This window comes from Patagioenas fasciata, chromosome 21 (assembly GCF_037038585.1).
Source record: "Patagioenas fasciata isolate bPatFas1 chromosome 21, bPatFas1.hap1, whole genome shotgun sequence".
In the NCBI taxonomy this organism is placed as follows: domain Eukaryota; kingdom Metazoa; phylum Chordata; class Aves; order Columbiformes; family Columbidae; genus Patagioenas; species Patagioenas fasciata.
This window is the reverse complement of record NC_092540.1, coordinates 5,465,067-5,487,476: the sequence shown is the minus strand read 5'-3', so window position 1 is coordinate 5,487,476 and position 22,410 is coordinate 5,465,067. Positions and strand designations below refer to the sequence as shown.

The window sequence follows — 22,410 nt, the reverse complement described above, 5'->3', positions numbered from 1 at the left end:
GGGAGGGGACAGTATCCGATGTCACGCGTGGCCAGAGGGACTGTGGGGATGTGATGCTGGACGGGCTGTGCTGCTGTACCGGTTGACAAACACCGACATGAGGCTGTCACCCCGCAGCAGGGCTGGCTGCCTGCGGGGGTACCGCGCCGTTCTGGGGTCACCGCCGGCTGGAGACCATGAGCTCTGGCCCTCGTCCGAGAGCTGCTGCAGGGGTGGTGACTGCAGGCAGGGTCTGATGGGGGAAACGGGGACAGCCGGGCATCCCTGGCCCGCTGTGCCATGCCGTGCTGTGCCATGCCGTGCTGTGCCATGCCACGCTGTGCCATGCCACGCTGTGCCATGCGTGTGTACCGCAGCACCTCGCCTCACTGGGGCAAGCACCGCACAGCCAAGGGATGGGGCTGCGCTGTGAGGAGGGAGCCAAGAGGCGTTGCCGTTCCCTCCAAGGAAGGCGTGAGGAAGGAATTACTTATTTCCCAGCCCACAGGGACCGGGTCTGGTTTGCCAAGGCTGCAGTTAACCCTCTGTGCCCACTGTGGCTGGGCTGGCAAAGGTGTCCCCAGTGCCAGTGTCCCAGCGAGTACACTGCCCTGGGCTCAGCTCCTGCTCTGATGCAAGAGAGAGAGAGAGAAAGACAGAAATTGGCTTTTTGGTGGATGAAGCACAGAGTGGTGCAGGCACTGGTGCCCTGGCAAGAGCTGGGGCTGTTGGGAGCAGCTGCCCTGGCACCCAGTGGGACTGGGGGGTGCTACCTTCAGGGATTGGGGTGGTGGGTTTTGGGGGCACTGGTGCCAGGTTGGGGGATGGCCTAGGGGGCACAGGTGCCACATTGTGGGCTGGACTGGGGGGCACTGGTGCTGCCTGTGAGGATGTGAATGGAGGCTTGGGGGCTCTGGGGGCAGCTGAGGAGCCCTGGGCTGAGGCTGGGAGGATGCTGGGCCGAGGCTGGGGGGTACCAGGGACAGGGATGGGGGGTCATGGGCTGGACTGGGCAGCGCTGGGACTGCTTGTGGGGACATGACCTTGGGGCTCTGGGCTGGGTGGATCACTGGGAGCGGCGGGACTGGGAGCCTGGACCCCGGGCCCATCCCGGCGGGGGTCTGGCCGGTGCTGGGGGGCAGCGGCGGGGGGGGCCGGACCGGGCCTTGCGGGGCCGCTGCCGCTTTAAGGCGCGGGCAGCGCGGGGCGGTCCCGCCGCCGCCGCCCCTCCCGCCGCGCCCGGCGGGGCCGCTGCCGCGGGCAGCACCATGCTGCGGGCGGGGGGGCCGCGCCGCGCCCCGCGCCTGGCCAGGTACTGTACAGAGCGGGCACCGGGACCGGCACCGAGCGGGCGGGGTGGGCGGGCAGCCGCAGCCCGGCCCCGGCAAACAAAGCCCCGCGCCCCCGGGGCCGCACCGCGGGCGGTGCTTTGTCTCGGCCGCGCCGCGGGGGGGAAGGGGGGCCAGGGCAGCGCGGCCCCGCTCGGCCCCGCAGCATCGGGGCGGCTCCCCCGGGAGCGGGACGAGCACCTCGGGCTCCGCCTCGCACCTGCAGCGCGGCCGGGCCGAGCCCCCGCGGAGCTGCCGGAGCTCCCGGGGCTCCGGTACCCGCGGCCGGCGGAGCTGACCCCGGCGGGGCGGGGCGGGCACAGGGGGGCTCCGGAGCGGGTGCGGCTGCGCCGGGAGCGGAGCATCCCCCCGCAGCCCCTCGCACCGCGGCCGTGGGTCGGGTCCGTCCGCTGCTCGCCGCCGTTGCAGCCGCCTCCTCGGGTCGGGCTGCGCATCACCGGGGCTGTGTCGGGACGTTTGTGGCCGGTGGAGGGTCCCCGCACGTTCCGATGCTGCGGCAGGACGGTCACGCTGCCACAGCCCCCGCCTCTGTCCTTGAGCATCTTTCCCGTGGGAGCTGTCGGAGGCAGAGGGGTGCAGGGCTTGGGGGTGTCCCGGCACATTGCTACCTTCGGGTGGAGTTTGGTGCGGGACCAGCTGGAGAGTGGTGGGGAATTGCTCGGTATAAGATGGAGGGGCTGGAGCACAAAGCAGGAATTGAGTTTTGCCCCCGGCAGGATGCTGCGGCATGGCTGCCTCTCGTTTGGGGTCTGCGAGGGCACTCGGGTGGCCTCAGCTGGTGGGATCAGGGTGCCTGGGCTCGGCTATGCTCCGGGAGTCATCGCGGCCAAGGTCAGAAAGCTGAGCCTTTCTACAGCACGTGAATTTTGGGGACCCCCCAGTGTGCCAGCCATGTGCTCCATAAGAGAGCTGGAGACACTCCACAGCGGATCTGGCTCGCAGCCTCCCCCATGATTTCAGTGCTATTGGGATGTCACCCGCGGCCCCCATGCTGCCCTTCCTTGGTGTGAGGCTGCTAAGGAGGATCTGGGGTTACCCCCATTCAGCCTGTTTCACTGGGGTCTGTACCCCTGGGGCAGCGGGGTTTCCAGCACGGGGCTGGGAGAGCATTTAGGGTCCGTGCTGCCAGGGGACCGAGCTGGAGAGAGCCAGTGTCGCGTGTGGTCACAGCTGTGTGCCCACGGGATGCAGCTCCCCAAAGCTCTGCCTCCCTCCAGCGCTACCTGCTGCAGCATGGTGCCCGTGTGGGAGACGAGCTTTGCTTTGTGCTCTGGGGGGGATTTCTGTCCTGGTGAGAAGTCACCTCCAGAGCAAGGGCTGCTGGTGGGAGATGCTTGGAGCCGGGCAGCCCAGCAGCACATCCCGGGCATGTGGTCATAATTAAATCCCTCCCTGGGTGGCAACGCCTGTGGGGCTCTGACCCGAAGTTGCTGTGGTGATGAAGGGGACTGTGTCCGTCCCAACGCTGTCGTGGCTTTGGCCAGTCCCCGATATCAGGGTACATGGGGCTGATCGGGGGGGGCTGGAGTTGCCTGTGTTGCTCTGTCGTGGTGTTTGGGCATCCCCGAGGGGATGGTGGTGGCTGTTGTCTGTGCCCTGGCACCCGGGTTGGCGGAGGATGGGTGTTCCCTCCAACACCAGGCCCACCTTGTCCTGTCCCCAGCTCAACCAGGGTCACTGTGCCACTTGGGTGACACTAAACAGCTTCACCAGCTGCTCGGGCTCTGGTGCACTGGACTCCTCCAGCACCTCTGTTGGGGAATGGGCATCTCTGGCATGAACCAGGACTGGGTGCAGCGCCCAGCTCTGCTGGCCTCTGCTACGCTGCTGCTTGTCCCCCCCAGCTCCTTGCAGCCCCCTTGGAGGCTGCGGGGCCTCCCTGACCTACTCAGCTGCTGACCGGAAAGGGGCTGTGCTCAGTCTGCTGGAAGATGCTCCTGCCCGTCTGTGCCGGATCGCCGCGGGCACAGCCCGGTGCCGCAGAGCTGGCCGGGCCCGTGGGGTGCGCAGGCAGCTGCTGCCCCGGCACGGCCCTGACTGACAGTCCTGGAGATGCGCTTGTGCACGGTCCGCTGAGCCCCCGGCACGGAGCAGCTGCCCTGGCACAGCCGCGGTGCCCGTACCTGCCGCCTATGCCTGCTATGGGTTCTGGAGAGGGGGGAGCGGGGTGCAATGGGGCCACCCAAGGAAGGGTGGATGCTGCAGGAGAACTGGTTTGTTTGCTCCAGATGATCCCTGCCCTTTCCGGCAAAGCTCCCGACCCTCTCAGCCAGGGGGCTCAGTGCCAACCGCGGTGCTGCCAGCCCTGCCGATGTGTGTGCTGGCCACCCTGCGCTGCACAGGTGCCCCCCGTCCTGAAGAAACTCATGTAGGGGCCTAACGCAAAGATGTGGGGTCACTGGGGCTTGTGTGCCAGCGGGATACTGAGCCTGTGCCAGGCTGGGCTGCAGCCAGCTGTGGCTGCCGAGCGCCAGCTCCCTGCCGCGGGGCTGAGGTTTGCGCCCCAGCAGGCCCCGGCGCGGGGAAACTCCGGGGTAGAGCTGGCGCTGGGCAGGGGGCTCTGACAGCGGCTCTGCCCTTGCAGCTGGGATGAGAGCAGCTCCATCAGCAGCGGCCTCAGCGATGCCTCCGACAACCTCAGCTCGGAGGAGTTCAACGCCAGCTCCTCGCTCAACTCCCTGCCCTCCACCCCCACCGCCTCGCGCAGGAACTCGGCCATAGCGGTAGGTGCCCGTGGAACCCGGACTCGATGCCACAGCCTCTGTGGGAGGGAGGGGATGGAGGGTGCCGGTGTGGGGAAACTGCGGCATGGCAAGGGGTGTTTGGTGCATCTCTCTCCTGACTGGCTGGTGCTCCCTGGGGATGGGTTTGGGGTGGGTGCCAGGGGCACCCCTGACTCTGCTCCACCAGCAGCTGCGCACGGACTCGGAGAAACGCTCGCTGGCAGAGAGCGGGCTGAGCTGGTACGGCGAGGGCGAGGACAAGGCGCCCAAGAAGCTGGATTACGAGAGCAGCAGCCTCAAGATGGAGCACGGCTCCAAGTGGCGGCGGGAGCCCTCGGAGGGCGGCGAGGAGGGTTCCAAGGGTGGTGAGCTGAAGAAGCCTGTCAGCCTGGGCACCCCGGGCTCCCTCAAGAAGGGCAAGACCCCTCCAGTGGCTGTGACCTCCCCCATCACCCACACGGCCCAGAGCACCCTCAAAGTGGCAGGTGAGACCTGCTTGGGGCAGGGTCCAGCTTCTCTGGTGGGGAGTGGGGTGGGTGCCATCTTTGTGGGCCTTCCCTGAGCACATTGGCCACGGGATGCGCTGTGACAGCGCTCAGACCCTGCAGCTGGAGGGGGTGGCAGGGCCGTGTGTCCCCACAGGCAGTGTATGGGTCTGGCCCCACACTAAGCCCTGTTTGCCCAGGGTTGTGCCTGCCCCATGGCCTCCTAGTGATGTGTGGGGCTGCGAACTGGCTGGGTGTCCCGAAGGCCTGGCCATGGCTCTGTCCCAACACATGGGATGGTGGCACGTCCTTTTGTCTCCATCATGTCCCCATGTCTTTGATATCGGTGTCTGATCTGAGCTGGTTCACAGCCAGTTATCCCCAAAGGCTCCCAGGACTAACCCATCCTTCCCTGCCAGCAGGCAAGCCCGAGACCAAAGGCACGGACAAGAGCAAGCTGTCTGTGAAGAGCACCGGCCTGCAGCGCTCCTCCTCCGATGCCGGCCGGGACCGCATCGCCGACGCCAAGAAACCGCCCTCGGGCCTCACGCGCCCCTCAGCATCCAGCTCCTTTGGCTACAAGAAACCAGCTCCCACCACCGGCACGGCCACCGTCATGCAGACTGGGGGCTCGGCCACGCTCGGCAAGATCCAGAAGAGCTCCGGCATCCCTGTCAAGCCGGTCAGCGGGAGGAAAACAAGCCTGGATGTCTCCAATGCAGCTGAACCCGGCTTCCTGGCGCCGGGGGCTCGTTCCAACATTCAGTACCGCAGCCTGCCCCGGCCGGCCAAGTCCAGCTCCATGAGCGTCACCGGTGGCCGCGGTGCGAACCGCCCGGTCAGCAGCAGCATCGATCCCAGCCTGCTGAGCACCAAGCAGGGTGGCATCTCGGTGTCGCGGCTCAAGGAGCCGTCCAAGATCAGCGCTGGCCGTGGCACGCCAGCCCCTGTGAACCAGACGGACCGTGAGAAGGAGAAGGCCAAGGCCAAGGCGGTGGCGCTTGACTCTGAGTGTGGGACGCTGAAGAGCATCAGCTCACCTGAGAGCACTCCAAAAGCCCAGGCCAACCTCCCGCCGGCAGCCAAGGTGGCTGAGCTGCCCCCCACACCTCTCAGGTACAATCCTTCCTCCTCCGAGGGCAGTGGGTGTCCCGCACGGCTGTGCCCAGCACCTGAGTCTCACCTGCTTCCTCACCCGTTTTCCCCCCTCCAGAGCTGCTGCCAAGACCTACGTGAAGCCTCCCTCGCTGGCCAACTTGGACAAGGTCAACTCCAACAGCCTGGACTTGCCCTCCTCCAGCGAGCTGCACCCCCCGCACGCTGCCAAGCTGCAGGACCTGCACCCGGCCGGGGGGCACCTGGCGCCCTGCTTCAGCCCCAGCCCTGCCCCCATCCTCAACATCAACTCCGCCAGCTTCTCCCAGGGCCTGGAGCTCATGGGGGGCTTCAGCGTCCCCAAGGAGGGCAGGATGTACCCCAAGCTCTCCGGCCTGCACCGCAGCATGGAGTCCCTGCAGATGCCCATGAGCCTGCCCAGTGCCTTTTCAGGGGGCAGCACCACCACCCCCGCCCCTGCTGCTGTGCCCTCCGCCAGCACGGAGGAGGAGGAGGAGGAGGAGGCAGGAGAGCTGGGCTGGAGTGGGAGCCCCCGGCTCGCACATCTGGACAGGTACAGCTGGAGGGAGGGGACGGGGCTGCCGCGCATCTCCGCGGGCTCAGATCCCTCCCTGCTGCCCGGCCGTGACATTTGCCACCTTCAGGGGCTTGTCCTGCTACATTTTTGGGGAAAAACCCCCTGTCCCCATGGCTCAGGCCCTGTGGCACCTTCTCTTCTCTGCGCGGGGTTGTGACTGACCTGACCTTTCCTTCCCTTCCAGCGCCAGCCGTGACAGGAACACGCTGCCCAAGAAAGGGCTGAGGTAAAGGGGACCACATCACTTTTGGACAGTGCTGTGGAGGGAGAGGGGGTGTGGAGCTTTTAGGGGAGTGCAGTGGCTGGGAGCCAGGATGGTGCTGGGCCACCTCACCTCGCCGCTCTCTGCTCTGCCCGCCAGGTACCAGCTCCACTCCCAGGAGGAGGCCAAGGAGCGGCGGCACTCGCACGCTGTGGGCAGCGGGCTCCCCGAGGCCGAGGACCAGCAGGACCTGCCCTCGCCCCCTGCCCTCCCCATGGCGCTGGTCGGGAAGGGGCCGCTCACCAGCATCGGTCAGTGCCCTCCAGCACAGGCTCTCCTGCTTGTGACCAGCACTGTCCCTCCTGCCTCTGTCACCTGTGTCCCTGTGTGACGTGCTGGTGCTGCTTCTCACCTCAGCACCCCCAGGAGCCCCAGTGCCTGGTACCTTTGGGGCCAGGATATCTATCACCTCTGCTTCAGGGCATCTCATCCGCCCTCGGGGCTCTGCCCCCGGCTCCCTGCTCCCCTGGGGGTGCCTGGCAGGGCTGGGTGAGCCCTGATTGCTCTTGCCAGGACCTGTGTATTCTGGATGGTTTGGTGGGGGTCGAGGCAGATGGGTTGGGGCTGCTGGAGAGGGGCAGCAGATGATGAAGTGCTCCCTTACTGCACCGCAGGTACACGGGCTCTGTCATGGTGGTGCCCACTTTTCCTTGGGCAATGGATTTGTTTCTCAGCCCTGTGGTTACCTTGGTGCTGGTGTCCAGGTCTTCCCAGTGTAAATCTGCATTTCACTTTCCCCCAGTGCCTCCTGCTTTGGGACCACGGTCCCAGCTCCCTCTCCACATCCCAGCTGGTGGATCTCTCCCAGCCCCACTTCCCCATTCCAACCCACTCCGCAGGATGACTCTGACCCTGCCTTTCCTTGCAGTGAGCCCCACTGCCGCCGCAGCCCCCCGGATCACCCGCTCCAACAGCATCCCCACCCACGACTCCACCTTCGAGCTGTACAGCACGTCCCAGCTGGGCAGCACCCTCTCCCTAGCTGACAAGTCCAAGGGCATGATCCGCTCGGGCTCCTTCCGCGACCCTGTGGATGACGGTGAGAGTGCTGCGCTGCTGCCCAGGTTGGGGGGGCGATGGGGCTCCCCACACGCTGTCCCTCTTGGTGCCGTGGGTTGGTTTGGTGCATCCCATCCTCAGCATCAGAGCAGGGGATGGCAGCCCCAAGACCCCTCTGTGCTGGGTTGCAGCCAGCCCTGACCCCTGTGGGTGCCTGGTGTCCCTGGGGTGGTCCCAGGGTGTTGTGGCACTGGGGACATGGGGGTCCCAAGCAGCCAAGGAGGGTGATAGAGCCCCCAGGCTCAGCCAGAGAGGGAGGAACAGGTGGAGGGAGCTCCACGTGCCTGGGGGGGTCACCAGCCACATGCCAGGACACAAGAGTGCTGAGCGACCACTGTCCCACCCTCTACCTCCCCTGGCCCCCATGGAGCCTCCCCTGCCCTGAGAGCTCCATCCCTGTCCCCTGCTGTGTCCTGCAGCTGCAGCCCCAGGGGTGGCACAGACTGGAGCACCCTGACACGCCGGGTTTTGTTCTGTTGCAGTTCATGGATCAGTGCTGTCCCTGGCTTCCAGCGCATCCTCCACCTACTCCTCCGTAAGAGCAGCCGCCGTACCGCGCAGCTTGCTGCATGGCTGGGGGGGCCGGGGTGGGCGCGGGGGGCTCTGTGCATGCCTCTGCCTCGCGCTGAGCCTGTCCTGCCTCGCTGCCCTCCTGACTGCCCGCTCTGTCTGTCTGTCTCTCTCTGCTCTCGCGCTGCCAGGCTGAGGAGAAGATGCAGTCTGAGGTGAGCCCGCGCCACTGCTCGTCACCTGCGCCTGCCACCGCGGCGAGGGCGAGCGCCCGGCCCTTCTCACGCCCTCTGCTCTCTCCCCACAGCAAATCCGCAAGCTGCGCCGCGAGCTGGAGTCCTCGCAGGAGAAGGTGGCCACCCTGACGTCCCAGCTCTCTGCTAACGTGAGTCCCCGGGGGAGCTGCTGCAGGACACACTGCTCTGTGTCCCTGCCGTGTATGGGGCTGGTGCTGCCTGTGCCCACGAGAGCCTGGATTTCCCCTCTCCAGCTTCCTGTATCCCACACACGGCTGTGGGTGCTCGCCCGGCCATGGGTGCTTGCCCAGGCGTGGGTGCTCACCCATTTTTCTCCACCTCTCCCAGGCCAACCTGGTGGCAGCTTTTGAGCAGAGCCTGGTGAGCATGACATCCCGCCTGCGGCACCTGGCCGAGACCGCTGAGGAGAAGGTGGGTGCTGTCGGGGTGCTGTGGGGGCACTGGGGTCACTGGCTGTGCAGTAGGGTGTTGTGGGGCTGGGGAATGCTGGACGGGGTGAACCTGGCACTGCCCGCCCCAGCGGTGCTCTCAGGGTGGGTGCTGTGCCATCAGGGCACACTCTATGGCTCCCGGCTCTACTCCCCCAGGATACAGAGCTGCTGGACCTGCGAGAGACCATTGACTTCCTGAAGAAGAAGAATTCAGAGGCCCAAGCTGTGATCCAAGGTGCCCTGAATGGCACGGATGTCACCCCCAAAGGTACCGCACGGTGCTGCAGCCCCCACCACGGAGGTGCAGCCCTTCCTGAACTACTTGCCCAACCCAGCTGGGTTGCTCCTGCGCAGCATCCCAGGGCTTACCTCGCACACATGGGGTGCTCACAGGGGAGGGACAGGGTCCCCCAGAGAGCAGCTGTTCTCCCCAGGACACCTGAGCCAGGGTTGGATGGCCAGAGCTGTCACCGCGGGAGGTCTCGGTGTGGGTGCCTGGGGTGACGGGATGGTTGTCCTCCCTGGGACGCCTCCTCACCCAGCCCTTTGCCAACAGCCCAGTTTTGGCTGCTGATCTGGGCTTTGTTCCCACAAGGGCTGTTTCAGCACTGAATCCCCAATGTGAGGGCCAGGAGGTGGCCTGGGACAGGAACAGAACCACGTGTGCTCTGGGCATCTCCCTGGGGTTTGGGGTCACTGTCCCAAATGGCAGCACCCATGTGGTGTCTGAGCCCCCTGCCATCTTACGAGGTGGCTCTGAGAGCTCAGGGGGTGTTTGGTTGGGAGAAGGGAAGGGGTGCAGGGAGGCGGGTGGGTGGCTCTGGCCTTGGGGCAGACATGGTTTGCTGATATCTCCTTTCCCGGTCTTTCCGCCATCCCTCACTGCCCCCAGAGCTGCGCATCAAGCGGCAGAACTCCTCCGACAGCATCTCCAGCCTCAACAGCATCACCAGCCACTCCAGCATCGGCAGCAGCAAGGACGCCGACGCCAAGAAGAAGAAGAAGAAGAGCTGGGTGGGTTGGCCGGGGCACTGGCAGAAGGAGCAGGGCCTGGGGAGCGCTGGCAGGGTCTGGCCAGGGTCAGCCCCATGAGCCAGCTGATCTCAGTCTGCATTGTCGTTGTGGTGTTGGTCCCCTCTGTCCCCTGGGGACAGCACTGGCGAGGACCATGTAGCCACCATGGATTTGTGTCTTGATGTGTTGTCTGGGGCTCCAGCCCATCTGGGTGTTTCCCAGCCCTGGTCCCGCATGCCTGCTCCCTCGTTTTTTCCCCACGTCTCCCTGCTGCCCACGCAGGCTCTGGCAGCATGGGGGGCTGGACACCTCGGCCAGGCAGCCCCTTCCCTGTGCCGGGCAGCTCTGAGCTGGACGCGCGATTAAGTTGTGCTTTGTTTTGTTTCTCTCCCCCTATGCTGACCTCAACCCTTTTTTTCCAGGTGTACGAGGTAAGTCCTGTGCTGTTCCCTCTATGCCATGCCTGGCCAGGGCCCTTGCTCCATATTGGGGGACGGTGCTCATAACTCTGCATCTCATTCATCCCACTGGCACTAACCCCAACACAGGCCATCCTGGGCCCCAGCCGGGCTCCACACACCTTGGGTGCTTCCTTGGATGTTAAAGCCAAAATACACACCTGTGCAGAGGGGCTGAACTGCCCCAGGTGGCCCTGAGGCAACAGGAAGGGCTCGGATGGGGACCTGTCCCAGGGATGGGGACAGTCCCCTTTTTGCCCAGGGAAGGCAGGTGCTCTCCTGACTCCTCACAGCCAGATCTTTTGGGACAGAGACATCACAACAGCCCTTGCTGGTGGCACTGGGGTGTCCTGCATGTTGGCATCACCAGGGCTGGTCTGACATGGCCCCAAGTGGCTCTGTCCCTGTTGGGACCCATGTGTGCCCCAGTGCTCCTCTGCTCTCCCACCAGCAGCAGAGCCTGACACCCACCTGCTTTTTTATGCTGAAATGTGATGGTTTTGTTTTTGGGGACACCCCAGACCAGCAGCCTGGCTCCTGGGGCAGCTGGGCCAGATCCTGCCCTTCCTCCATCCCCTCTTCCTCCCACCTTCCCTGGGAGCAGGTCCTGTCCCCTTCTCTGGGACGTGGGGTGAGCCTGGGGTGCCCATCCTGCTACTCTCCCATGGGCTGGTGCTGTGTGAGCAGGACCTGGGCCCGGTTAGGCCCCTGCAGTGTCCATCCATCCCCCGGCACGCTGCTCACCTCCTGCTTGCGGTGCTGTGTGCATGCTGCATGCCCAGAGGGACCCCGGGGACATTGCTGTACTTTGGGGGGACCCCAGGGACATTGCTGTGCTTCGGGGGGATCCCAGGAACATCACTGAGCTTCAGGGGGACCCCGCAGGGCAGAGAGGGGTGTGAGCCTGAGGTTGTCCCCTTGCGCCAGGACCCCAGCCCTGGGGTGGTTGAGTGTGGGGATGTCCCAAAAACGCCCTGGCTGGGCTGACTGTAGGGGAGTGGATGTGAGGATGGAGTTGGCCCTTCCTGATGGACCAGGGGGCTGGTGCGCTGCCCGAACACCCCGATGTGGGTGCTGGGGGCAGCAGGACTAGGGGGAGCCTGACCAGGACACAAGTCGCACTCCATGGGGCTATTTGGTGCTGTCCGGGCTGGGACGTTGCACAAAGGGCCCTGTGCCCCCATCAGCTGTGCCAGCAGAGCGGGGCCAGGCCAGTGCCTCCCCCAGGCACATCCTGACTCGGTGATGGATGTGGTGTTACTGGTCCCAGCTCAGACTGGGACCCCCAGGGCAGGACCAGGTCAGGTCTCTGTGCAGCTGCGCTGTTGGGCTCTCCCTGAACACCATTTCTATCTCCCATAGCTCCGCAGCTCCTTCAACAAGGCCTTCAGCATCAAGAAGGGCCCCAAATCAGCCTCGTCCTACTCGGATATTGAGGAGATCGCCACGCCAGACTCGTCGGCCCCTTCCTCCCCCAAGCTGCAGCATGGCTCCACAGAGACCGCCTCGCCCTCCATCAAATCCTCCACCTCCTCCTCCGTGGGCATCGACACAACTGAGTATGTGGGGCCAGGGCGGGTGGCACAGGATGGGGACGGCTGGACATGGGGGCTGCAGCTCCTGCCATGGACACACACAAGACTCAGTCCCTTCCCTTGGCCCAGGCTCTTCCAGGCCCACAGCGAGGGCGAGCCAGAGAAGAAGGAGGTGTCGGAGCTCCGGTCAGAGCTGTGGGAGAAGGAGATGAAGCTGACGGACATCCGCCTGGAGGCCCTCAACTCAGCCCACCAGCTGGAGCAGCTGCGGGAGACCATGCACAACATGCAGGTGAGGACCCCGGCCAGGAGCTGGGCTGGCTCAGGGGACCTGGTGGCCACAGTCCCTGTGTTCCTGGAGCCAGGATGCTGACGGTGTCCAGCTCCTCACCCTGTGCTGTAACTGCTTCTCCCCCAGCTGGAGGTGGATCTGCTGAAGGCTGAGAATGACCGGCTCAAAGTGGCCCCGGGGCCCTCGGCAGTGCCAGGCTCTGTTCCCGGCCACGTCACGAGTACGTCGGCATCTTCTTCACCTCGCCGCTCGCTGGGGCTTGCCCTTGGCCACGGCTTCAGCCCCAGCCTGGGGGACACAGGTAGGGGTGACAGAGCTGCTGGTGACTGGGAAGGACTGGTGCAGGTGTGTGTGGGGGTGACATACAGCCAAGACCTCTGGGAGGTGGCAGCTGGTGGGAACACGGTGCTGCTGCTCACCTGGGGGCAGCTGTGCCAGGGATCTGTCCTGCTGCCGGTGCCACCGTGTGCCACAGCAGCACTGGGTGCAGGCTGGGCACGGCCAGGTCTGGTGCTCAGCTCTCCCTCCCAGCTCAGCCTCACCGCTCTGTCCCCAGACGTGTCCCCCATGGATGCTGTCAGTGCTGGCACCCAGAAGGACGAGCTGATGCTGCGGATTGTGGTGCGCATGCCACCCCAGCACATCATCAAGGGGGTAAGTGTGGAAACCTGACCTGTCCCCATGCCATGGCCCTGGGCGAGGGGCAGGGGACACCTGTCCAGGGCTGGTACACTGCTCCAGCCACACACCTCTACCTTGGCTCCCAGGACCTCAAGCAGCAGGAGTTTTTCCTGGGCTGGACCAAGGTTAGCGGGAAGGTGGACTGGAAGATGCTGGATGAGGCCGTCTGCCAGGTCTTCAAGGTAGGAACATGAGGATGCCACTTTTGAGAACCATCCATGGCTCCACCATGTGTGATGCTCCGTGGCCCAGGTCCTTACCCAGGGTTTCCTGGAACTGCTGAGCACCCTTTGCTCCAGACCAGCCCTCGGCGACACTGACAGCCCTGTCCTTGTCATTGCAGGATTACATCACCAAGATGGATCCTGCTTCCACGCTGGGGCTCAGCACCGAGTCCGTCTATGGCTACAGCATCAGCCACATCAAGCGGATCCTGGACACGGAGCCACCGGAGCTGCCGCTGTGCCGCCGGGGCCTGACCAGCATCGTCGTCACACTGAAAGGTCAGTGTGATGGAGGCTCCATTGCTGTCCCTTTTTCCCTCTGTCTCTCGGTGTCACGGGGCACGAGTGGGACCCTCAACCCTGTTCTGCTGCAGGCTTGAAGGAGAAGTGCGTGGACAGCCTGGTGTTCGAGACGCTTATCCCCAAGCCCATGATGCAGCACTACATCAGCCTCCTGCTGAAGCACCGGCGGCTCATCCTCTCGGGACCCAGCGGCACCGGCAAGACCTACCTGACCAACCGCCTGGCCGAGTACCTGGTGGAGCGCTCGGGTCGGGACGTCACGGAGGGCATCGTCAGCACCTTCAACATGCACCAGCAGTCCTGCAAGGTGAGAGTGTGCAGCAACCAGGAGTGTCCTCTTGGCAGCTGTTGGAACAGGCTGCCCAGGGCAGTGCTGGAGTCCCCATCCCTGGAGGGGTTGAACAGATGCGGAGGTGAGGTTCTCAGGGACATGGGTTAGTGGTGAACTTGGCAGTGTTGGGTTAGCAGTTGGACTTGATACTCTTAAAGGTCTTTTCCAACCAAAACGATTCTATGATTCTATGCTGTGTGACACCTGGCCCGTTTGTTGCAGGACCTGCAGCTGTACCTCTCCAACCTGGCCAACCAGATTGACCGGGAGACGGGCACGGCAGACGTGCCGCTGGTGATCCTGCTGGATGACCTCAGCGAGGCGGGCTCCATCAGCGAGCTGGTCAACGGCGCGCTCACCTGCAAGTACCACAAATGGTGAGAGCCCCAGGAACCCTCCTCCAGCGTGGACCCCGGGCACACGCGTGCTCCCCGCCGCTTTGCGAGATCCTCGGGCTGGTGGAGATGAGGCTGCAGAGCTGTGCATGTTTGCTGTGCTCAGATCAGCTCTGCTGCGGGTGGGGTGATGCAGGGTGCCTCTTCTCATGGATCCTGTTTCTCGCTGTCACTCACTCAGCCCCTACATCATTGGGACCACCAACCAGCCTGTGAAGATGACCCCAAACCATGGCCTCCATCTCAGCTTCAGGTGAGAGTCACAGAATAGTTTGGGTTGGAGGGACCTTCCCAGCTTCCCCCAGTGCCCCCCCTGCCATGACAGGGGCATCTTCATCAGCTCAGGTTGCTCAGAGCCCTGTCCAGCCTGGCCTGGGATGTCTCCAGGGATGGTTCATCCACCACCTCTCTAGGCAATCATTCATCACTGGGGACCTTCCCCTTGGGGTTTCAGGGGATAGAGGCTGTTGCTCCTACCCCAGGAAGTCCTGAGGACACATCCTGTGCTTGGGGATGCTGATGAGGACCAAGCCTCAGAACTGTCCCTTCTGTCCCAGAATGACCTGATACCCCAAGCATTGTGGGGGTGCTGGGATGTCCCAGAGGGTGCTGGGGGCAGTTTGTGTGGAGCCCCAGCCCTGAACACCCGAGTGTCTCCCCAGGATGCTGACCTTCTCCAACAACGTGGAGCCGGCCAACGGCTTCCTGGTGCGCTACCTGCGGCGAAAGCTGCTGGAGTCGGACACGGACGTCAACGCCAACAAGGAGGAGCTGCTGCGCGTGCTGGACTGGGTGCCCAAGCTCTGGTACCACTTGCACACCTTCCTGGAGAAACACAGCACCTCTGACTTCCTCATCGGTACGGCCTGGCTGCACCTCTGCCTCCTCTGCCTCACGGTGGGACTGGGGCAAACCCCCCAAAGGAGTGTGGGTGCCAATGCGCTGTCCCGTGTCCCCTGGTCCCACACAACCAGAACCTGGTGGATGACACACGAGTGTTGCTCTTCCCTGGGTGACAATTGTTGCCATGCCCCATGGGAGCTGTCACCGGTGCCAGCAGGGTGACCTGTCTTACCGGCACTGTTCCCTGCGTACAGAGGAGCCGTGTTTTCCCAGGCAGGTCTCCATGTGCTTCACTGTGCTTTCGGGGGGTTTGAGTGTGGCAGCCCCGCTTCTTGCCCAGGAACCTGCTTTCTGCCCACCTGTGTCAGGCAGACGCTGCCTGGGCGCTGCTCCCGAGAGGTGGCCAAACCCAGGGCACCCTGTGCAGCCACAGGGCCAGCGACTGCTGCAGGGGGGCCAGCTCCCATTTTCACTCTCTGCCTTCCCCCCACAGGTCCCTGCTTCTTCTTGTCCTGCCCCATTGGAATTGAGGATTTCCGAACCTGGTTCATTGACCTGTGGAACAACTCCATCATACCCTACCTGCAGGAGGGAGCAAAAGATGGGCTCAAGGTACCCAGAACTGCCTGGCACGTGGGGACACAGCCAGTGGTGCTTGGGGACGTGCTCATGCAGCAGTCTAATGGGATGGGGAGAGAGGAGGCACTGGGATTTTGGGCACAGATGGCATCTCTGCCAGTCCCTGCCCCGACCTGTGCCTGCAGTGGGACACAACACTGTCCTGGGGAACTCGGGGGGCCCTGTCACCAGTTGTGGCACGTGCTGAAGAGGTGACTGCTGCTTGCTCTGTGCCTGCAGGTCCATGGGCAGAAGGCAGCCTGGGAGGACCCCGTGGAGTGGGTGCGGGACACCCTGCCCTGGCCGTCAGCGCAGCAGGACCAGTCCAAGCTGTACCACCTGCCTCCACCCACCATTGGGCCCCACAGCACCGTGTCCCCCCCCGAGGAGCGCACCGTCAAGGACACGACGCCCAGTTCCCTGGACGCAGACCCTCTGGTACGGCCCCACAATGCTGGGCACCAGGAGGCAGGCGGCGCTGATGGAGCTGTGCTTCACTGTCCCAGCCACTTCTCAGTGCAAAAACCCCTCTCTTGGGGATGCAGAAACATTTTGCCCTCCTGGGAAGGGGCGGTGGGTGCGGGGTGGTGGCACCGGCACGCTGCACGCTGAGCTGTGGTACTGCACAAGACATCGTGTCCAGACATGGGTGCACACAGACCGGGGCTTGCACATCTGTGTCTCGGGCTGTCACCTGCAGAGGCTGGGGCCAACTGCGGCAGCTGGTACACCAGGGCCTGTCACCCTGTGCTGCTTTGACACCCTGAGCATCCCAGCTGTGCCCGAGCCCAAAGCCTCGTGGCAGGGAGGGATTGTGCAGCATCTCTGGGCTTTGCTTTACCCTCTAAGGAGGTTCTTAGGGTGGGTGGTTTGTACAGGACGCCCAAGTGGCCTTGGCTTCCCCAGGGCAGCCGCAGCCTCCTGTCCCCCTGGGCTCAGAGCCATGCTCCTCTCCCCGCAGATGGCCATGCTGCTGAAACTCCAGGAAGCCGCCAACTACATCGAGTCTCCAGACCGCGAGACCATGGTGGATCCTGACCTGCAGTCGACTCTGTGAGGCCCGGACATGCCGGCCCAGGCAGAGGGAGCCGGGCTGCTCTCCTTTCCTCTGGCATCCCGGAGCGCGGGGCTGACGAGCGAGCGGAGAGGACCGGGGCTCCAGCGCGTCCCGGCGGAGCGCGGGGAAGCTCGGCTCACCCCTGGGAGAGAGCAAGGCACCGTCTCCCCTCCCGACCTTGGGGGTAGGAGAATCCTGGTTTCTCTTCTTGTTTTTTTTTTTTTCTGTCTCTGTTACAAACTCTCGGGCTTTGGGGCCAGGGTGTCTGATGCGGCCGAGCCCCCTCTCCCGGGAGCTGCAGGAAGGCCCTGCGTGGGGCAGGGACCCCGCGGGAGCCGCCTGGGCCGAAGCTGGGGGCACAGGAGGAGCCCGGGGCCGCAGGAGGAGAGCGCGGGCGCAAGGGTGCGCAGCTCCGTCCCCCGGCAGGCACAGGCCGAGGGGAGTGCGGCTCTCGCCGCTGTCTTTGTACGTTCGCCACTTTGCCTGCATGGCAGCCACCGCGCCCAGGATGGCCCAATAAACCCTGCTTTGGTTATTTTATTTTGTTTTCCCCCTTCCCCTTTTCCTTTGGCCGAGTCCAGACTTTGCTTTGGTCCCTTTTTTGTTCTGGTTCTTCGCTCTCCTGGCCTGGAGCCTGTGGGCCGGTGCCCACCGCTTCCCTGTTAGCAGCTCCCTTGCCCTTCTGGTTTTGTTTGCAGTTGCTTCCACCACTCAAACCACCTCTGTCACAAAACTGGTGCTCACTGGACGATCTCCAGTCCCTGAATGCAGCTCCCGGCCCCTCACAGCTTGGCTGAGGTGGCACTTGGCAGCCGGTGGCAGCAGGACCCTCCCAGAGCAGCCCCTTGCCTGGCCGCTGCCCCCTCCCCAAAAGCACAAGGCAGAGCGTGGCCCTGGGGACAGGCTCTCCCACCAGGCCAGGATGCCATGGGTGTCCCCTCCCCAGCGTACCCAGACAGGGGGAGGTCGCTGCTTCCCCGTCCCCTCGGTGCTGGGGGGCACAACCTGCCCCACATCCCCTCGGTGCTGCTGGGCCTGGGTGGGTTGGTGAGCTGTCCCCGTGCCACCGGCTCCCCAAGGCCCTGTGCCTTCCCCAGGGTCTGGCTGTGTCCTGTGTCAGTGTTCTGGGGACACCAAGGGCTGCCATGTGTCCTCTTGGTCCTACCGTGCAGTGTCACAGATGAGGCTCCTGGCATGGAGGGGATCAACCCCGGTGCTGCCACGGTGCCTTAAACCCCACCGTGTGGGATGGGGACACACAGGGCTGGTGCTGTCACAGCTCCAGCTGCTGTGTCCTGTAGCTGTCCCCAGCCAGCTTGGTGGGGATGGGACGGGGTGCTGGCACCAGCCTGAGCTGGGGCTGCTGCCATCAGCACCTCCCGCTTGCCCCAGGACCGCGGGGTGCTCGCCCGGGCCAGCACCTCCCTCCTGCCCCAAGCCCCCCAGGCTCTGTCATGGCCCAGTCCCCACATCACCCTGGCCCTGGGGAGCCTTTCAGGGAGAGGTGACCCCGGAGCTGGCTCTGCCAGCCTGTCCTTCCCCAGCCCCGCCGCTCGGGGCCGTGCAGCCTCAGCCCCACTGCCCTGGGGCTGCTGTGGCCTTCAGGGACACCTCACACCCCCAAAGCCGGCATCTCCTCCATGGCCCAGCCTTGTTGGTGATGCCGCGCAGAGGCGGCTGCCGGCTCTGCCCTTGGTGCTCTCTCGGCCGGTGCGTCTTGCCTTGCCGCCGGGGCCGGCCGGCGCGTCCCGGCCGCGGCACACGCGCCCCATGGTGCTCACGTCTCCGTCTGCCCGGCCAGCCCGGCCCCTTTGCGCAGGGACGTCCCTCCCCACGCTGGCTTGGACGTTAGGGCTTTTCTGTTCACCTGCTCCTGTGTTGCCGCTGTCGGCCGAGGACTTGCTGTAAATAGGTCTGTAGTCGAATGCCCTGTGTGGGTTGGTGGGGCCCAGCCCTGCGCCTCTTTCCTTTTATTTTCCTTTTTTTTTGTTTTGTTTTTTATTTGTACTCTGTGATAACTGTGCTGTGCTGACTTCTTTTCTGATTGTACAAGACACCGGCTCAGCAGCCGCTCGAGGCCGGCGCTGGGGACCCGGCTGTCCCATCCAGCCCCTCTCGCCCTCCTTGGGGCAGGAGGCACCTTTGGGGGCTGCCCCGTGCTCTGAGGAGCCCCATGGGGGGAGCGGCTCATGCACCCTCCCGTTTGCAGGGCCTTGGCTGGGCCTGACTTGCCTTTTCCCACAAAGCCACCAAAACGTTGACCAAACTGTCCCCAGCACCATCTTGCTGGGGGCTGTACTGCCGGGTGTCCCCCAGCCTGTTTCCCGGGGGTTTGTCCTGTCCTTCCCTGTGTGGGACTGCTCGGTATCCCTGTCACCTCAACTGGGACGTGCTGGAGATGGGTGGCACCTGGTGGGGTACATCAGGAGTCCCCGAGGGGAACAGGAAGGGTAAGGGTGATGCCAGCAGCTGCACCTCAATGTGGGCCATGATGGCCCCCAGAGGAGACAGACCCTGGTGGCTTCATCCTGGCTTACACCGAGCACCCAGTGTTCCCAAGTGTGGCAGCTGTCTGTGGGGGACTGAGTGTCTCTAGGCTGAGCCCCTCTGCCCCAGGGGACAGGGCCAAGGATTGCACTGTCACCCCAAAGGTGCCTGCTGCCCTTATGGGTACCCCGCATCCCCACAGGCGCCTGTCAGTCACCCCCCAAGGGTGCCTGTCACCTCCAAAAGAGCCCATCACCCCCCAAGGGTGCCTCTTGCCCCCTAAGGATGTCTGTGACCTCCGAAGGTGCTGGCTGTCCCCAAAGGTGCCCGTGGCCCCTGGGAGCACCAGGAGCCCTCTCGAGGGGCTGGAGCTGGGGGACACCAGCGCCTCCCCTCCTGTCCCCTCGAGCTGCTGCCGCCCGGTGGCCTGAACCTTACAATTTTAGCTTTTTTCTATTAAAAACAAACGACCTTTTTTTAATTAAATAAAAGACGAAATGGACAAATTCCTGTTTTAGATGATCTGTGTAATGGACTGGGTTTTGTGTTTCTTAACTGCATGGTATTCCTGCCGAGGGGTTTTATAGCACTTTTTAAATTTCTCTTTAAGATTTTGGTCCAGATTTCTACTGCTCTCGCCTGTCTGTCTTTGCTTTCTCCTTGCCTCCTCCAAGTTTGTAAACTCGCTCCATTTTATACCTGATGTTGAGACCCATCCCCATGTTGTACATAACTGCGGGAACAATCACAGGGAACAAACACCATCTGGACTCTTTCCACCGTTAGTTGTTTTTACTTAAAAGAAATTTTAAAAGAATTATACAAGGAAGCCAGGAAAAGGCTTGAGGATGTTACAAAAGACAGAAACAGATCCAGCCCTGCACCAAGTCAGCTCCTGCTGCCCACGCTGCCCGCACCAACCGGCATGTCTTTTCTTGGTCGTCTGACACCATTGGATTCAATAAAGTTATCTCCTGTTCTGCCTGGCTGCTGCTCCTGTGTCCGGGGGACCGCGGGCCCACCCCTGCGTGGGAGAGGGGTAGAACGGCTGTTGTACCACTGCACATCTACCCTGTCCTTGGTGGTCGCCCTCCTGCAAAATCCGGGGAGGGCGGCTTTGTAGAAATGCTCCTGGTTTGAAATCTGGGCTGTTCTGCAAGATGCTGGGAGTGGTTTTATCAGCCGAGGATGCCTCTTCCATGATCTGTGGAGTCCAGAGCGTGCAGAGGTGCTCCTGGTTTGGGATCAGAGAATCAGAGAATCATAGAATGTCAGGGGTTGAAGGGCCCTGGAAAGCTCATCCAGTGCAATCCCCCCATGGAGCAGGAACACCCAGCTGAGGTTCCACAGGAAGGTGTCCAGGCGGGTTTGAATGTCTGCAGAGAAGGAGACTCCACAACCTCCCTGGGCAGCCTGGGCCAGGCTCTGACACCCTCACCAGGAACAAGTTTCTTCTCAAGTTTAAGTGGAACCTCTTATGTTCCAGCTTAAAGCCATTGCCCCTTGTCCTACCATTGTTTGTCACCCAGAAGAGCCTGGCTCCATCCTCCTGACACTGCCCCTGTCCATATTGATCCCCATGAATGAGTCTCCCCTCATTCTCCTCTTCTCCAGCTCCAGAGCCCCAGCTCCCTCAGCCTTTCCTCACACGGGAGATGCTCCACTCCCTTCAGCATCTTGGTGGCTGCGCTGGACTCTCTCCAGCAGTTCCCTGTCCTTCTGGAGCTGAGGGGCCACAACTGGACACAATATTCCAGGTGTGGTCTCCCCAGGGCAGAGCAGAGGGGCAGGAGAACCTCTCTGACCTACTGACCACCCCCTTCTAACCCACCCCAGGTACCATTGGCTTCCTGGCCACAAGGGCCCAGTGCTGGTGGTTCTGCAGGATGCTGCGTATGGGAGATCCCTGTGCAGGGAGGAGCGGGGCGGGTGAGCATCCCCTGAGCCCCTTTTGCCTCACCAGGGCTGGTCCCCATCTCCCCTTTGAAGGGGACAGGGTGGTGACAGATGCCACCCCACCTCTCCAGCACAGGGGGACAGCCGTGGGACAGTGGCCCCAAGCAGTGAGGGGGTGCTGGGCCCTGCAGCAGGGCAGGGGGTGGAACACAGCTGGAGGTGCCAGCCGAGGGGAAGGGAGATCCCGATCCTTCTCGGGGGGCTCAAAACCTGTTTTCCACTCCAGAGAGCGATGCTGGAGCTGGGAGAGACGCTCAAGTAGCCGTTAATTAATCCCAGAATGAGGAAGAGTTTGAAGGGCTGCAGTGGCGGCTGCGGGGCCAGGAGAGGGCACTTCCATCTGCTCCCGGCTCCTGTGCAGAGTTCAAGTCAGTTCATCACCAGCGGGTGCAGAGTGGGACGGGTTTTGGGAAGCCACGGCCCCTCATCTGCAGAAACGTGTGTGTGGGTGCCCTGGAGCCTCTGCTCGCTCTGTGACCCCGCACAGCAGGGGAGCAGCGGAAGGGTCCCGTGGTGGGTGGTGGGCCCTACGCGTGGTGGCCCCACGGGCATCTCCAGCCTGCCAGCCACCAGCAAACCAGAGGGGTTGGTTCCCAGTCACAGGGGGATGCAGAAAGACCATGTGGGGATGACACTGACACTTCGTTTTCAGCCAGACACCTGCATTTGGGAAAACACAGCTGCACGTTTCAAGGTGACAGGCAGGGGAGGGTCCGGTCAGCTCAGGAAACAGCACCCATGAGCTCGGCGCTGTAGAGGGGACGTGGTCTCCATGGAGGTCCCTTCCCCTGCCTGCAGTGGCTGGTTGGACCTCGTGGGTGTCCTGTGGTGTGGATGGCTGGTGCAGGGCTGGGAGAGCTGAGAAAGGAGCTGCAGGACACAGGGACATGTTGGGTGTAGCACCAGGTATGTGCAGCACCCAGGATGCGCAGCAGCACTCACCAGGTACACATCATGTGTATGGCAGCACTGGGTGTGCAACCTCGGCCGTGGGGCAGAGCAACGCTGAGCACTGCACCTGTGCAGCAGCACCCTGGGCTGCAGCACGCAGTGCACGTACAGCAGCACTCACAACTCCTCACAAGGTGACCCACAGCCTTGTGCCAACAGCACCTCCCTCCCCAGGAAAATGCAGCCCTTTTCCATAGACCCACAGAATAGTTTGGGTTGGAAGGGACCTTTAATGACCCTCCCATCCATCCCTCCCCCCACCATGGGCAGGGACACCTTCCACTAGACCAGGTTGCTCCAAGCCCTGTCCAACCTGGCCTTGAATCCTTCTAGGGTTGGGGTATCCACAGCTTCTCCGGGCAGGCTGTGCTGAGGCCTCGCCACCCTCATCATACAACATTTCTTCTTTATGTCCAACCTACCCTCACCCTCCTTCAGGTTAAGACGCTCATCCCTTGTCCTGCCACTACAGCCCTTGGTAAAAAGTCTCTCTGTTTTTCTTACAATTCCCCTTTAT

At 63.3% G+C, this 22,410-nt stretch overlaps 1 protein-coding gene across 6 annotated transcripts in view; it reads left to right on the top strand.

Moving 5' to 3' along the window:
- NAV1 (neuron navigator 1) overlaps positions 1 to 19,966 on the top strand; it is a 74,052-nt gene extending 54,086 nt beyond the window's left edge. The window contains exons 7-32 of one of the 6 annotated variants that reach the window (XM_065854853.2): positions 3,913 to 4,051; positions 4,239 to 4,536; positions 4,959 to 5,652; positions 5,750 to 6,205; positions 6,414 to 6,455; positions 6,591 to 6,742; positions 7,360 to 7,530; positions 8,033 to 8,085; positions 8,252 to 8,275; positions 8,368 to 8,445; positions 8,645 to 8,728; positions 8,905 to 9,016; positions 9,641 to 9,762; positions 11,583 to 11,779; positions 11,885 to 12,047; positions 12,174 to 12,348; positions 12,604 to 12,701; positions 12,815 to 12,910; positions 13,072 to 13,231; positions 13,327 to 13,562; positions 13,809 to 13,963; positions 14,163 to 14,234; positions 14,644 to 14,840; positions 15,318 to 15,436; positions 15,683 to 15,880; positions 16,404 to 19,966. In XM_065854853.2, the coding sequence (XP_065710925.2) occupies positions 3,913 to 4,051; positions 4,239 to 4,536; positions 4,959 to 5,652; positions 5,750 to 6,205; positions 6,414 to 6,455; positions 6,591 to 6,742; positions 7,360 to 7,530; positions 8,033 to 8,085; positions 8,252 to 8,275; positions 8,368 to 8,445; positions 8,645 to 8,728; positions 8,905 to 9,016; positions 9,641 to 9,762; positions 11,583 to 11,779; positions 11,885 to 12,047; positions 12,174 to 12,348; positions 12,604 to 12,701; positions 12,815 to 12,910; positions 13,072 to 13,231; positions 13,327 to 13,562; positions 13,809 to 13,963; positions 14,163 to 14,234; positions 14,644 to 14,840; positions 15,318 to 15,436; positions 15,683 to 15,880; positions 16,404 to 16,499 (4,387 nt within the window). In that variant the 3' untranslated portion in view covers positions 16,500 to 19,966. Of the gene's footprint in view, positions 1 to 3,912; positions 4,052 to 4,238; positions 4,537 to 4,955; positions 5,653 to 5,749; positions 6,206 to 6,413; positions 6,456 to 6,590; positions 6,743 to 7,359; positions 7,531 to 8,032; positions 8,086 to 8,251; positions 8,276 to 8,367; positions 8,446 to 8,644; positions 8,729 to 8,904; positions 9,017 to 9,640; positions 9,763 to 11,582; positions 11,780 to 11,884; positions 12,048 to 12,173; positions 12,349 to 12,603; positions 12,702 to 12,814; positions 12,911 to 13,071; positions 13,232 to 13,326; positions 13,563 to 13,808; positions 13,964 to 14,162; positions 14,235 to 14,643; positions 14,841 to 15,317; positions 15,437 to 15,682; positions 15,881 to 16,403 lie in introns of all 6 variants that reach the window. The other 5 variants (XM_065854851.2, XM_065854855.2, XM_065854852.2 and 2 more) reach the window with 5 other exon arrangements.
- The last annotated feature ends 2,444 nt before the right edge of the window (positions 19,967 to 22,410 follow it).